The 16,856-nt window shown below is 42.0% G+C and overlaps 1 protein-coding gene across 1 annotated transcript in view; it reads left to right on the top strand.

Moving 5' to 3' along the window:
* The window catches only part of Clnk (cytokine dependent hematopoietic cell linker), a 93,292-nt gene extending 89,183 nt beyond the window's left edge, over positions 1-4,109 (top strand). Inside the window, exon 17 of the mRNA XM_052736033.1 lies at positions 3,939-4,109. Coding sequence (XP_052591993.1) covers positions 3,939-4,109 — 171 coding nt within the window. The remainder of the gene's footprint in view (positions 1-3,938) is intronic.
* The last annotated feature ends 12,747 nt before the right edge of the window (positions 4,110-16,856 follow it).

The following is a 16,856-nucleotide window of genomic DNA, read 5'->3' as shown; positions in this document are numbered from 1 at the left end:
AAGAAACACACCCCCAAGAATTTGATTTCATTCATTGAGGTCTGAAGACCAACTGTAAAAGCACCGTCCCCTGCACACATGAAAAGGAGAGGGAGCTGAGTCTCAGGATTCCTGGTCCTCTGCCTCCTGACTGTGGATATAGTATGACCATCTGCCTCTGACTCCTGCTGCCAGGACTTCCCCACTTAGATGCACTGTCCTGAATCCTAACCCAGTACCAGATCAGCCCTTTCTCCCTCAAGCTGCTTTTGTCCGGACATTTTATCAGGGCAATGAAACTACAACAGAGACAGACAATGAGATCAGTTCTCCAGCCTTCCCTCAGCCCAGGATGTGTGAACTGAGCTGGCAAATAGGTTAACACAAAAATGGCCAAACACAGCCACATTCTGAAGGCATTGTATGAAAACTAAAGAGACAAGTGGCCAGTTCATTAGTGTGAGGACTAGCAAGCCAATGAACAGAGTTGACACAGGCTGGGACAGATTCTGCCCTAATTATTAGTTACGATTTTCTTGTGGTTATTAGTGAGTCCTTTCATTAACTAGGTGACAGCCCCATGCAGACAGAAAACTATGGTGCATAGACCAACTGGCTCAAATTCACTGCATCCTTCAACACCTTCTTCCAGCTCAGAATTTTTCATCTTAAAACAACAGCAACAGCAACAAAAAAAAAATTGTATGATTTTTTTAAAGGCTTGGCCTTCATGGTTTCTTCCCTTATAGAACTAGAAAAGGGATACTCCAGGGCCTTCCCTCCACCAGGAGATTTGTAATTTGCTCTCTCACTTGGTCCTTGAAGCATCTCTAGGAAGGACACATTGTTGAGTCCCATTTACTTCGGAGAAACAGAGCCTGTGCTCAGGTCTCTGCTTTGTTTGCAACACGTCACAATTTGGCCTGCTAATGAAAGAGAGGATGCAGCATGATGTTATAATGACATCCTAACAGCATCTCAGTCAGATCACAAGCCATCCACTGGCTGCCTTGGAAGTAAGGAGCTGTCAACTGAGGCCACCTGTATACCCCACCAAAAGCACCTAACAAACTGTTCCAATTACTGGATCCTGGTGCCTGTGTTAGTTCATAAGTCTCTCTTCTTTGCACCCTCTGGACAGGAGTTTCCTTTTCAGGCATCTGTCGAACATTTACATATATGCACTTATGCACAGGTACTATGGAGACACGGAGTACTCAGAGCCACCCTGTGAGGCAGGTGCTGCTCTCATTTCTAGATGGTGACAGTGAAGCACAGAGACAGTAAGTAAACAGCAGTCCTGGGATTTACACTCCTTAGAAAACACCTTGGTTTTTCATTCACTCTCCGCTGCTTGACAACAGCCCCCAAGCACTGCAGGTAGAGAATGGGCAACACCTACTTGGAGCTTACTGTGTGTCAAGCATCTTGAGAGAAACTCCGCAACCTACAGAGATTCTTCCCGCTGCTGTTGGAAAGTGCTGAGCCTCGCACTCAGAATGAGATGGTCCCATGTGCCTTCCGCAGCCTGGCCCCTTTGCCTTACTGAGGAACTTCTCATCATTAAGAGAATTGGAAGAATCAGATTCAGAAAGCTCTGCTAAAATGCATGACATCCCAGCTCTTCCATCTGTGCTCAGACAAAGAGCATCATCGGCCACTTCAGCAGGAAACACATGATGAGAAAGAGGGCTTCTGGGGACAATATCCACTTCATCTTGTTTTTATCTATCTTGTGGGCTTTGTAATGGCACAGGAAGACAGTAGCTCCTAACTCACAGGAGCTATCTGAGTGTGAGATGACATGATATAAATACCATGGTAGGTACACAGAGGCAGGTGCTTATGAAGTATCCAGTCTCATCTGAACTGACACGGGAAAGCCCTTTCCTTGAGACTGTGTACCTCAGGCAAAGGCAAACACCATATCACAAGGGCTACAAGAAGCACCTGGGCCAGACCCAGGGAAGGCTCTACCTGTCTGCCCTCCTCACCAGCACAAAGAGCAAGCAAAACCATGTGTCCCCAAAGCAAAAAACTGGGAGGTCATTCAATTGGTCAGGAAGACAGAAATCCCTATTTGGTTTCAGATTTAGGAGTACTCATTGCATTAATATTCCAAATGTACTACCACAAGTTTCCACAAACTGAAAGGCTAAGAACAAGAGAAATTTGTCTTCTCTCAATTCTGGAGAAAAAAAGTCTGAAATCCAGGTGCCCCAAGGGAGACACTTCAGCCACCCTTGGCATCCTTGGCCAAGTGTCTGCCTCATGGGAAACACCTGCTTCTCTCTGAATAGAATCTCACTGACACGTGATAACCTGGGGTGAGCTCTTCCCCTCAAGAGTATATTTTACCAAATAAAATGCTATTAACACTTTCAACACATAGGGTAATGAGCATAGACTCCAGGTCACAAACATGACTGTATTGAAGGTGCAATATTTAGCTCAAGATGCCTGGTTATTCACTGACTGGACCAGCAACCATGTCATGGCTACCCAGGTTACAAGACTCATCCATGCTTCTCTATGCAGGTACCTGGGCAGCAGTGAGTTTCTAAAAATGATGGTAGATGTTTACCTGACAACTTAAGCTTTTAAGACTAAAAGACAGGTTAACAGTAACCCATATGTTTCTCCCTCACCTCCCTGACTTCTTCCTTATCCTCCCCTGTAGCTCCTCGATTACCTTTCTCTGTCTCTGTCTCTGTCTCTGTCTGTCTCTCTCTCTGTGTCTCTCTCTGTCTCTGTCTCTGTCTCTCTCTCTGCTTTCTTGATAAGGAAAAAAAGGAAACAACTTGCATATAGGACAGACACAAAAGAATTAAACAGACTTTAGTATCTAATATTAGGACATTTGACATTCGCTGTTGCCCTGGGTGGGGGGAATCTAAGATAAAAATAGGAGCTTAATTACAGTCTTTTCTCCCAGCCGTTTCAGGCAGCATTGCAGCTGTGGGTACAGCACTGGAGCCACCAAGAAGGGACAAGATTGTGGTTTGTGGCACCTGCCTTGCTTCCTAATAGCGTAGTCTCATAGAAACTACCCATGGAGTAGACTAGTGAAGCTATTGGTATCAGATTATTTGCCCTTAGCTGTCTGTGAGCCTGTTCACCGGACAGCTCTCATTTACTGACCCTCGCTGTGTGCTGAAACATAGGGAAGGCTTTCTTCCAAACGTCGTCCATGCATAAGCTCCATTAATGCTCACAAAGAACCCCGGAAGCAAGTCCTAATGTCACCACCACTCTTTGTAGACAGAGAAACTGAGTGTAAGAAGTTGGCCTCAGGTCACACAGCTAGTTGCTGGCAGGACACCCAGGCATAGAACTCTTGGCCTTCATTTTTGGTGACCTCATAAGTAATCCATCCAAGTCATGGGGGTGAGAAGGCTGGGATGGAGAAGGAAGGACCTTGAGGTGGGTGGTCTGACTGGGCAAATGCTGAGGACAGGAAACTTAAGAGCTACTACACCACTGTGGTCCACTAGGCTCACTGTGGTCCACGAGGCTCACTGTGGTCCACAAGCTCTTTGATTCCCCATTGTCATGTCCTTGTGCTTCTCACTCATCCTTCAATTGCTTGTTTGCTACATCCTCAAAAACAAGACAGGAAAGAAGGAAGGAAGGAAGGAAGGAAGGAAGGAAGGAAGGAAGGAAAAAAAGAGCGAGTGAGCCAGACATGGTGGCTGATATCTGTAATGCTAGCCTCGGAGGCAAGATGATCACTGAAAGTTCAAGGCCTATCTGGGCTACAGAGTGAGCTCCAGGTCAGGCTGAACTAGAGGGTGAGACCCTATTCCAAAACACCACCACCAACATCACTTTCTAACACGTCTCTCTACAGGGTCAAAATTATGAAATCATTCACATTCCCTGAGTAACATACAACAGCTGAGCTGCACTCCAGGAACCAGATGTGCTCAAAAGTGTTCACTTTGCTTTCTGTGTTTCAGATGTTTGATTCTGTGGAAGACATCATCGAACACTACAAGTATTTTCCCATTATACTAATAGATGGAAAAGACAAGGCTGGTGTGCACAGGGAACAATGCTACCTCACCCAGCCACTGCCTTTCAGCAGGCGCTTCCTGACTCAGTACTCTAGCCAGGCACTTCATGAGTAAGCAGCCCAGCCAGCTATTTCCACATCGACATCCTGGACCTTATCTCATCCTTGGCCCAATGGAGTCAGTGCTTCTACCATCTGCATTTGTCTCAAATTATATTGTCTGTGTCTTCAAGGGATGACTTTTTTGACTCTGTAAAAAAAGAAAAATACTCTGCAATGGAACTTGAGAGCTCAATTATGCCTTGAAAGCTTGAGTCACAGAAGCCATCTGTGCAACATGAAAAATAGCAAACCTAGGTTTTGAAAATAATTTTCTAAACAGAAAACTACAGACATGGCTATCATGCATTAGCAATGAGTAGCTGATACAACAAGATCTGACAGCTTCAATGTCTGCAGCAGGTGTGAGATCTCCAAACTGCTACTCGGTACAGGTCATCAGGCTGACGTTCTTTCAAAACCTCTTGCCCTAGGATGCTAATTTTTGGATGGTCCTATATTCTAAAGATGACAGTGAATGTTAACTGAATTTATCTGTAATCCTAGAAGTTCAAATACAGGGAAGAGATGTGGCATGAGGAAAAAAGCCCTGGTGAATACCAGCTTGAAGATAGAGAAGAAATATGCGGACTGTGATGTGAAATGGCCACAGAGCCAGACTTCAGCCTACTCTATGAACAGTGACTTCAATGGAACTAGCAGATCCATAGCAAGGAACACAGAGCTCATCCGAACCATAAAGCAAGCATTCATTTGAGTGACAGTGAAAATGTTTTGAATAGTTTAATGATGCATTTCCATTCACAGGAAGAGAAGAACTGTCCTCAAAAGAGTACTGATGCTTATAACAGCATAGCACATCATGATATTGTCTCTTCTCAGGCAAAAAAGATTTGCATGTTCTCCTACTTCATAACACAGATGAGGTAGGGTCATTCAAAGGTCTCATTTAGTATAAGAAGTGAGCCTGGACTATAACCCATCTTGCCTGTTCCATGACACTGCATCAACTCAGATATACTCTCTACTCTATGGACTTTTATAATTGAGCTATGAACTTTTATAATTAAAGCTACACTTTAAAAATACATATTTATCCCCCTTAAATCCTTGTAGTACAGTAACTTCACCAAAATAAATAAATAGTTATAACATATGCCAGGACATCAATTTTCACCAAATACCACATGTAAATTTCATAGAGCATTTATGCAATTTATGTTTTCATGGAGAAATAAAACCAGCCAGAGGACAGGAGATGTAGTTGACAGAAAGCATACCTAGCCCTGGGTTAAACCCCCAGCACTGTATAAAACCAAGTGTGGTGGTACACACTTATAATCTCAGCACATGGGAGGTAGATGCAGGAGGATCAGAATCTCAAGGTCATCCTTGACTGTAGAGCAAGTTCAAGGCCAGCCTGGATTACATAAGACCATGCCTCAAGAAGAGAGAAAGAGAATGAAAGGGCAAGAAAATCAAATGAAAAGGGAACAAGCAATTTCTAGCATTATCTCTTTTGTAAAATGGCAGCAGGCAAGGTGCTATCTGTAGTAAGACCAGAGTTTGACCATAGTCTAGAGCGTAATGCTGAGCAGAAAGGGCCAGGTCCTGATGCCTCTTCATGCCAACTCATTGTCTGGATACTTGAGCTTTGAGTTCTGTAACAGATACAGAAAGTACCTATCCACTGAATTGCTGGTCAACATACCTGTGTTTACTATTTCCAGTGTCTGTTACAATAAGGGTATTTTCTTGCAATCGATGACTAAAGAATAGCATATGAAAAAATGAATGTATTTGATTCTTACAACAGATACTTCTAACACCTTGGCTAGATCTTATGATGGCATATTTGTGACTAAAGCAGGGACTGGGAAATACAGTTCTTCTCTTCTCTGTGTGTTGGTTTTATTGGATGCCTAGCTGATAATTCAGTGATGAGTAACATGCTAAAGTGTTTTGAGCTTTCCAACTATTATCTCATTTTCCATTTTAAAAATGTCACTTGATACCTAGCCTCAGTAGGACAATGGAATTTCAGCTTCATCTGATTATAGCATCTGTGAATTCCAGAGATTTCTCTTGGAGCACATATCCATACAGAGTCTGAATCTGTGTCTTCTCCAGTTATCATGCAGCATTGTCAGAGTCCTTGTGCATGCTGTATATCCTTGTTGCTAGGTGCTGTTGTAGTTGTTGGAAACATTGGAGTGAGTGAGAGAGACAGACACGGAAGTGTACAAATAAACAGGTAATCCGGGTTAGGTTCCCATTACTCTTTTGTTTCTCCATTTTAGTATACCACTGAGATCTTTGGGGTGAGTAAAATGTTAAATATTTTAAGACATTTCTTTAAGGCGACTTGAAAGATTTCCTGAAACCAGAAAATATTTCACTAACTTAGTTGAGAGAAGACTTTTCTTCCTAGAGAGAAAGCTTGGGGATGGGGAGAGGGGAGAGACTGATTAACTAAAATTATATCTGTAAGCAGGTTAATCCATTCTAATTAATATAAAAAAGTCCAACTTAACACATTGTCAGATATAGTTATTATCATGTATGTGAACATAAATAAGTTTTAAAGATAGCCTATACTATATATGATTCACATTATGCTTGTACACCTATTGTTTTAGCCTTGGTAATATGTGTTCTAGCTAAGCACATCTGCCTTTTAATATTTGAAGTTTACAGATTGTTAAATGAAAGCAAATGTGTAACTCGATGTTGTGACATTCTCTGTAACTGAGTGGCGAAGATTAGAATTCAAAGCATAGTTTAATTTTCTTTGTTTCATGTGCTATTGCCCCTAAAGTACTTTTGACTCACACTTAGGGCAAAGTGAAGAAGTATTTCTAGAACAATTATTGGCATATGAGTACTATGCTAGGTTCTAGGGATAAAGAAGAAGGGGACACAAGCCATGTGACTCACAGCTCAGAGCAGGCCAACTGTTGTCAAATTAGGCAAAAAGCAAAAAAAAATAAAAGCACAAGAATTAGCAAGGGAGGTGGGTCAGCTTGGAACTTGGCCTGCTGAGAGGAGCATCGAATGGTACCATCACTTAGAAGACAGTAGAGTCTCTTCAAAAGTGAAAGAAGAAATGCCATTAGAGTCAGCAGGCCAACCCCTGTGTGCCTCTCTGGAAGTACTGTGGAGGAATCTTGAAGAGCTGTCTGCATGTCTATGTTTGTTGTAGAATTTTTCACAACAGCCAAAATTTCAAAAATAAGATCAGCCTAAACATTCATCACTGGATAAGAAAACACATGTCACAAGGAAGGGTCATCAGTCTTCACAAGAAAGTACTCTACGGCCATGATAAAGAAATGTGGCCATGGGTGAAAGCATGGCATGAAATGGACGGGCAGTATCCACGTTAATGTGCACCAAGCTTTGGTTGTACTAATTGAATAACTATAAAGATGTGCTTTACAACACCATGCCTCTGGTCAACAGTCATGTATTAGACACCTAAAATCAGATTAAGAGTGGGTCTCATGTTAAATATTCTTACCACAAAAGGAGGGGGTGGGGAAGTTTGGGAGGCATTGATATGATTATTACCTGTATTGTGGTCATGGTTTCAGAAATGTATGCATAGCTTCAAGTATATCCAGATGTACACATTACATATTCCCATGTTTGTCCCCCCCCCCCCCCCGCCGCCATACCAGCTATACTTCTACAACACTATCTTTTAAAAAGAAGTATACAAGTTAACAAATTCATGCAAGACAGAATAATTGATTTATAAGTTCCTTCCTTGTCTGTCACTACACAGGTTGGAGGGAGCAGATTCATGGGGAGGTGTGGCCAGGGAAGACTTTGCAGAGATGGTTAGGGACTTGAAGAGTGCCCCTAGAAGATAGCGTTGGGAACTGCCTAGTCCATGTGGGGATCTTGTGTCCTACAAGCACTATCCTGGGCTGTGGGGAGTCAAAGAGTGATCACATGTTGAAGGGTTAGATGAAGACAATAGAGGCAGCATCCTCGGGGAAGGGACCGGTGATTCATTAAATATTTCTAAGAAAACTGGCTCTCTGGATAGAAAAAGAAAAAAAAAACGTGTAATTATTTCTCTCCTTCAAGTCATAACAAAATATGTTCTGTATAAATCAAATAGCTGCAAGCAAAGTCAGAATTGAGTCCTGTACTCTCATCTAATAATTTTTATGACTTTGGGATAGAGAAGGTGCTCTTAAGCAAGATGAAAACATAAATCAGAAAGGGAAAGATTGATAGATTCATTACATCCAAACTGCAAATGTTTGCAAAAGTCAGGCAAAGCCAAAAGGCAATTAAACAATATGACACATGCACACAAAGGGCACAAACAACTCAGAGAAAACACTCCAGGCCTGAAAGGTAAGACATGTAGCCTTGCTGAGTGTGGGGTTGCCTGAAATGGGCAGCTGGAGTTATCAGTGTTAGCCTAGAACAGTGGTTCTCAACTTCCTTAATGCTGCGACCCTTTAATACAATTCCTCATGCTGGAGTGATACCCAACCATTTAAATGATTTTTGTGGTTACTTCATAACTGTAATTTTCTACTGAATGTAAATACCTGTGTTTTTCGATGGTCTTAGGTAACCCCTGTAAAAGAGTCATCGATCCCAAAGGGGTCATGATCCACATGTTGAGAAACACATGCCTAAAAGCAGTTAATGCAAGAAAAATACAAGCTGACTTCCAGGATAATACTCTGGAAGGACTGAGGAGTTTGATATAGTGACTCGGCATTAAATGCAGGTAAAAGGGCGAGAGTAAAAAGACGATCTACAATCGTTAAGAACCCATTCTAACCAATACTTCCTTGACCAGAATCAGGGGTTAACTAAACCAGCCTAGCTGTGGTGGCCATTGAGAGAAAACAGATGCAGGGAACGATTGAAATTAGGCCTCTAAGGTTCAATGGCAACTATGAGTGCTGGACAATGAGGCTTAGGGGAAGTCCTCCCTGCTTAAGGGGCCCTAGCCTTTGGTAAACACCAGGTTCTCATGAAGAGGAAAAGAATTTCAACCATGAACCAAGAGAACAGAATTCTGCTCTGAGTGCTAACACAGCTGTTCAGCGGGAGCCTCTCAGGGGCTAGAGGAAAAGCCCACCCATGCACACACTTGGGTCTACCTTCCTGTGCCTTTTCTATTTTTTTTCCTTAAGAAATTTTTTATGCATTTTACATACCAACTACAAATCCCCCTCTCATTGCTCCTCCCACTTCCTCCAGCCTTCCCCTCCCCCCAACCCATCCCCCATCCCCTCCTCCAAAAAGGTAAGGGCTCCCATGGGGAGTCAACAAAGCCTGGTACATTCAGTTGAGGCGGGACCAAGCCCCTTCCCCTGCATCAAGGCTGTGCAAGGTATCCCACCATAGGTAATGGGCTCCAAAAAACCAGCTCGTTCTCCAGGGATAGATCCTGATCCCACTGCCAGGGGCCCCTTAAACAGACCAAGCTACACACTATCTAGCTTATACAGAGGGCCTAGCCCAGCCCCATTCAGGCTCCACAGCTGTTGGTTTAAAGTTCTTGAGTTCCCACTAGTTTGGCTTGGCCGTCTCTGTAGATTTCCCATCATGATCTTGATGCATCTTGTTCATAGAATCTCTCTTCCCTCTCTTCGACTGGACTCCTGGAGCTCAGCCTGGTGCTTGGTTGTGGATCTCTGCATCTGCTTCCATCAGTTACTGGATGAAGGCTCTATGATGACAGTTAGGGTAGTCACCAATCTGATTACCAGGGTAGGCCAGCTCAGGCACCCTCTCCACTATTGCTAGTGCCTTTTCTTTATGCAGGGCCACACACTTGGGGGAAAGCTTCCACTAGGAAAGAAAAACTGCAAACCAGAAAAAAAAATTAGAGAGCATAAGAGAGAGATGCAAGGTGGGGAAGACACAGAAAACTAAACTGAATATTTCCAGAGGGAAGACATTCCACAGAAAGTCGGAATGCTGCTTAAGTGAGCAGATGTTTCCAATGAGAAATTGACAACATTGAAAGGAAAAGATGGACAGGATCATAACGACCGTGGGAAATCTTAACACATAAGATAATAAGGTGAGAAAACGAAAATGAATAAGGACATAGAAATTGTTACCATCACGATCAACCATCGAGGTCTAATTACCATCTACCAACTCATTCATGAAACAGACACAGAGTACATATATTTTCCCTTTCCACACAGACCAGTCTCCAAGAAAGATCATCTCCTGAGACCTAAAACAATCTCAGGACATTTTAAAATCTTTCAAAAAGCACAAATTATTTTCTTAGGGGATCAAAAAACCTTAAATTAGAAGCCAATAACAATGTATCTAGAAAATTCTTCAACTGTTTCTTACTCAAGCAATACATTTCTATATTACTTATAGGCAAAGGAAAACAAACAAACACACACAAAAAAAGAATCTTAAAAATATGTTGCTGTGACAGCAAACGGTACACTCCAAAATTTAAGGGATGTGACAACCTTTTACTTAAAGATATAAGAATCAGTAGCTGTGTTCACTTTGGGAGCACAGAGGCCAGAAGTGGAATGAAGTGTGAATATCCCCTACACAAGGATGATATGCAAATTTGTGAAGCATCCCATACTTTAAAAAAAAAAAGAAAGAAAAGAAAAAATTTATAGCTTTAACTGCTCACATTAGCAAAGAGCACCCTACCATTAAGCATCACACTTTCTACCACAAGCTATAAAGAAAGCATAAATTAAGCTCAAAGGAAAGAAATCATGAGGAGCAGAATTAAATAAATTTAAAAATAATGAGGCCAATAGAGTTTTATTACCCTAAATGCTGGTGATCCTTTCAAAATAAATGAGCAACCAAACACAGAGACTGCTAACGGAACAAAAGAAGAAACAACACACCCGATTCCATAGACTCAGATGACACAGGACAGGAGTATCCCAAACACAGTTAAACTAATGGAGTGGAAAACTGTAATTTCATAGACAGAACAAATAGAAGAAGAAATGTAGACATTTAAAGTGGAAAGGAAAAATAGAAGCTTTGTCCACAAAAGCTGTAAGTCTGAACCAAGATAGACTCTATCAATTTTTTTAATAACAATACCAAAAAGAAAAGGGAAACAGGGTCAGCACTCTTTTTATGATACTAGTAAAACAGACATCACAACTGGATGAACAAATAAATAGACCAGAGCCCCTGCCATCTCCATTGTCTCCAGGAGTCAGGGACAGCCTGAACTATTCATCAGCCACCTGGCATAAAACCTTCCCCCAGAGACCTCTAAGAAGGAAGCCCCCACTGCCTCACGAGCCTGAACTCTGCTCAGAGCCGGCATGCTACCATCTGTCTACTGAATTAATAACTCTTCTAATAATCTCTCACCCCAAAGGACAAGCTGCCTCCATGTCCCCCTTGAACACCAAACCCAAGCACTCCCACCAGGCACATAGGAACACGCCATCAAACAGCTGCAAAGCATGTGCCCTCCACCCAAGCACATGTGAAGTGTCCTCTAGGCTAGGTCACATGTGAGTCCACAAAACAAGTTCAAACAAATTGAAGGTTAAAATCATACGGAATTTCCTCTCTGCAATGGAACAAGTCTAGAAATTAACACTAAAGACAAACAAGGGAATCCACAGATGTGTGACAATTAAGCAACCTGCTTTTTAAGGTAAGTTTACATCATTTTCAATTTATTCACTTGTATTTTCTTAAAGGTATGGTGTAATGAGCACATCTCACTCCAACCGTGTCCCTCCACCCTGTCCCTTTCCTACTCGCCTGCCTCCAGTTAGCACTCTTGTCCCAGACACTTTCTTTTCCAGTTTCATTAATGTACAAATACGTGATTTTATGTTACCATTTAAGATCTAGGATCCATAAATGAGATGGAACTTAATGGCTTTTGTCTCTCTGAGACTGACTTAATTTGCTTCATATGATCGTCCCCAGTCACATCCATCTTCCTGTAAATGACAAGAGCTCATTTTCCTTGAGACTGAAAAGAATCTCACTGTGTACATACAGCATATTTCCCTGACCCCTTCCTCTACTAGACACCTAGGTGGGCCTAATGGCTTAGGTATGAGTCAAAGAAGAAGTGAGTCATAAGAGAATTGGAAAACTAATCTGAAAGCAGATAAGAACAAAGATTCACACACTCAAATTATAGGCTGTGCCAAAAGTAGTAATTATTAAGAGGGAAATACATAAGGAGAAATGCCAACATTAAAAAAAAAAATCAACAACTGAACAATTCAAGGACCTAGGAAGAGGACAAACTAAACCAAAGACAACAGAAGACTTGATCAGAAATAGAAACTAGGAAAACAACAGAAGAATCAATAAAACCAACAATTGTTTCTCTTAACAAATTGATGAATTTTTAGCTACATAAATAAAGACAGTGGGGGAGCTCTGAACTCAAAGCAGAAAAGTAGGGTAAATGACAAGTGATGTGACAGAATCGGGCATCTTGAGAGGGCTCACCTTTTGATTTCTTTCCCTCTTACGAAGCCACCAGGATGCTGTCATGGTGGCACACTTGTATTAGTTAGGGTTCTTTAGAACAGTGGTTCTCAAACTTTCTAATACTTCGATCCTTTAATACAGTTCCTCATAATGTGGTGACCCCCCCCACCATAAAACTATTTTGTTATTCCTCCATAACTTCAATTTTGCTACTGTTATGAACCATAGTGTACATATCTGATATGCAGGATATCTGCTATGAGACTCTGGTGAAAGGGTCATTCGACCCCCTAAAACAGTCACAACACATAGGTTGACAACCACTGCTGTAGAGGACCAGAACTGATAGAGTGAATCTACATATAGATAGAAAGGAGATTTATTAGAATAGCTTATTGGCTGTGGCCCAGCTAGTACAACAATGGCTATCTATGAAGAGAAACTCTAGTTGTTTCAGGCTGGATGTCTCAGCTGGTCTTGAGTACACACCAGAATCCTGAAAAAAAGTATGCTGTAATGCTAGTGAAGGAATGGACTTGCTATCGAGAGTGAGAGTAAGCAGGAAAAGAAAGCAAACTTCCTCCTTCCATGTTCTTTACAAAGGATGGTAGCAGAAGGTGTGGCCCAGGTTAAAGGTGGATCTTCCTACCCCAAAAGATCCAGATTAAAAGTGGCTTTTCCCACCACAAGTGATTTGTTTTAGGAAAAAACTCCCCCACAGGTGTACCCAGCCACATGGCTTTTAGTTAATTCCAGATGTCGTCAAGTTGACAAGTGAAGAACAGCCGTCACGACACCCTAACTAATGACCTCATCTGATTCTAATCACTCCCAGACTGCCACTGTTAAACACCACACAAAAGTGTCCAGTGACTTAATACCTCACAAGTATTCAATTAAATTCCAACACACAGCCACTGCAAGTCATACTCAAACCACAGCCAGCTACGGCAGGGACATTTCTAGAGACCTGAACATAGAGCAGATATCAGACATGTGGATTCTAAGAGCAGTTCAGTCAGAGACAACAGATAAAGTGAAGGTTATAATAACCTAATGCAGATACACACTAAACAAGCTTACACACCAACCTAAAGAACAGGACAAGAGCCTCTTCTCGACAGTCTAAAATGCTCTCTCTCTCTCTCTCTCTCTCTCTCTCTCTCTCTCTCTCTCTCTCTCTCTCTCTCTCACACACACACACACACACACACACACACACACACACACACACACACACATTTGCATATAGTCTGCACAGCCCCTTTCTCTTCTCTCCTTTTTCTTTCTCAGGGACACACACACCTTTTTTTTAGGATGACTGACTTGTCCCTGCTTGCCTAAGATGTTCCCAGTTTCAGCACTGAAAGTCTAGTATAAGAGAAGTCTCTGAATTCCAGGCAGCAAGGGGCAGTGGTCCCCAACTTCCAACACTATTAACTATTTGTCTATTATATATTCCCTGGCTTTCCTATGCAGAACACAAGTTTGAGGAGGATAATGATGATTGATTCTTTTATGTACTAAAGTAGTCCAAGTGTCTTAATGGGGCCATGGCACACAGTAGGCTCTCTATAAATGTTCATTGAATGATGGAATAGTGGGTAGGAGAGTAAAAGATCAGAGAGGTGACATGGACCAGATCACATGGAGTTTGGCAGGCACTGTGAAGACTCTGAACTTGATTTGATTAGGGTGAGAGACTCCTGGATAGATGCAGACACAGTCAGACATCAGCTTTTCCGAGATGACAGTGAAAAGAAGTCACTTAGGCAACCTTGAATAAACTAACACGTGATGTTTTCTCGGGCTAGGCTTCAGCAGCAGAGAGAAGTAGCCACATGTTTGCAAAGTGAGGTCTATGAAGGGCAGCACCACAAACATTGCTGAGGATGGATGTGGGATTTATTCCCAGAAGGGAGAGTCTGCAAGCAGCTCTGGCATCTAAGCACAGGGTTGCTGAGAGATGAAAGGGTTGGGGTTGGGCATGTCACACCTTGTAGTTTCTTGACAAATGGCTTCTCTGCTGCCTAGCAGCTCCCTTGGCCTGACACTTGTGGCAACCACTAGAACAACCTACCCATCTTCAGCAGTGCTCTTGGTGGCTACTTTCCAACCCTGTTAAAAATTGAAAGTCAGGTTAAAGATGACACAGCAGTAATGAAAGAAAATGCCAGATCAAATAAGCAGTAGGCCCTGTCTTGAGAGATATGCTTCCTATAAAGAATAAATGTCAAAGAATCTCTAAGAAAAATGGTGGAATAAGAGAGACTGTTGGCAAATGGGTTGTAGATCAATGCTGTATTAGAACATTTTGGAGGGGTGGGGCGAATATGGCCTCACTATGTAGCTCTGGTTGTCCGGAAACTCACTATATAAATCAGGCTGTCCTTGAACTCACAGAGATCCACCTGCTTCTGCCTTCCAAGTGCTGGGATTAAAGGTATGTGCCACTACAACTGACTATCAAAGATGGGGACAAGAAGACAGCTTTCCTTTCATCTATATAAAAAGAGCATTGTGATAACTACATTTACATTGATAAAAGTATAGCAATAGGAAACAGGGGTGTAACTGAGTAACAGCACTAAAACCCTGGATTCGATCCACAGAACCAGAAGAGGAGGAGACGTCGGAAGAGAAAATGGACAGCAGGTGAAAAAGAAACCTGAGAAAATGCTATGTTCCTGGAAAATGCCTCTGGCATGTGTATCAGTGATGTGTGTGTGTGCCGGGGAGGCTTTTCAAGCAAGACAGGAAACTCGAAAAGCCAAAGCAAACAAAGAAACATTTGGTGAAGCAAACGTTTAAAATTCACCCTACGAGACAATAAGTTAAGCCCGAAGACCAAGAATGGACTGTGGGGAATCCATGAGGCACAAACGTACCACAGACACAGGTAGCTTCTGTAAAGAACCCCAGTGAAACAAGCCCCATAAAAGCTAGTCACAGGGTAAGAGTCACCCGGAGAGAGAAGCCTGCTGTTCCAGACAGATGCAGCAAGTCCAGTTCAGGTGGTCTGGGCCGCAGCTATTACAATGACAATAGCTTGACTGGTGTCTAACCAACAAGTGTCAAGTTCAGGAGGTAGGTTGGAGAGTCGGGGATGGGTGAGACGGTAGGCTGTATGAATTTGTCCTAATTGTGGACATAAGAATTACTGCAACTATTTGGAAATTAATCTGACAAATCCACTAAAATTAAAAATACATATATCCTCTTACAATTTCTACTTCTGGAAATTTAGTCCATAAAATTAAACTGCATAAAATTAAAATTGTAGTTACTGAAGTAGCAAGACTACAGAGAGTGATATCTTGGTTACTTTCCTCATCATGGAGAGCACATATGTGACAAAAAGCAACTTCCAGAAGAAAGGTTTGGGTTTGCAGCTCAAGGAGTAAAGTTCATCGTGGCAGAGAAGGCACAGGGGCTGGGGACATGAGATGACTGGTGATGCTGTGTCCACTCAGGAAGTGAAGAGATGTAAAGACAGTGCTCCTCTGGCTTTCTCTCTTTTTCCCTTCATTCATTCCCGGCCTCTAGCCTATAAGATGATGCCCCACACATTTAGGGTGGGCCTTCTCTCCTGTGCCAAACCTCTCTGGAAACAGTCTCACGGAAATACTTGGAGATGTGTCTCCCAGGTAATTCTAAATCCAATCAGGTTGACGACGAAGACTGGTTATCACAGGTGTTCATGAAAGTGTTGTCTGTCTATGGAAATACATAAATAAAATCTATTAAGAAAAGATTGATTAAGGACGGGGAGGGCGTGCTTTAATCTCAGCGCTCAGGAAGCAGAGGCAGAGTGATCTGTATGAGTTCAAGGGCAGCCTGATCTACATTAGGAGTTCCAAGACAGCTAGGGCTATGAAAAGAGACCCTGTCTCAAAAACCAAACAAACAACAATAAAAGACTGGTTAAATTAACTGGAATGTTCCCATGCTGTGGAATCATGGGGTTGTTTAATAGGATTTTGAAAGGTTGTACCCCTGCTCCTAGAACTATAATAGTATGCTAAATAATGAGAGCGCCTTACAGAAGTGTATCAAATTATTCCATGTTTATAGAACAACAATTAACCTATGCTTATGTAACAATGTATATCTGGCTAATTTTTTATATTAGAGCAACATAGGAATGTACTAGATTGCTACACACAAAAATGAATTCAAAGTGGGTGTCCTATGGACTGAAAAAATATTCTAAAAACATACTTCTGATATGGAGTTAATATACAATTATTAATATCTAATAGTTAATATCTAAGATCATAAAAAGTCCTTACAACTCAGCAATGTAAACAAATAAACAAAGTGAAAAGTGGGCAAAAGATCTAGG

The sequence above is a fragment of the Peromyscus californicus genome, unplaced genomic scaffold (genome assembly GCF_007827085.1).
Source record: "Peromyscus californicus insignis strain IS unplaced genomic scaffold, ASM782708v3 Scaffold_13__1_contigs__length_99412109, whole genome shotgun sequence".
NCBI lineage: Eukaryota > Metazoa > Chordata > Mammalia > Rodentia > Cricetidae > Peromyscus > Peromyscus californicus.
This window is presented reverse-complemented; position numbering and strand designations above follow the sequence as displayed.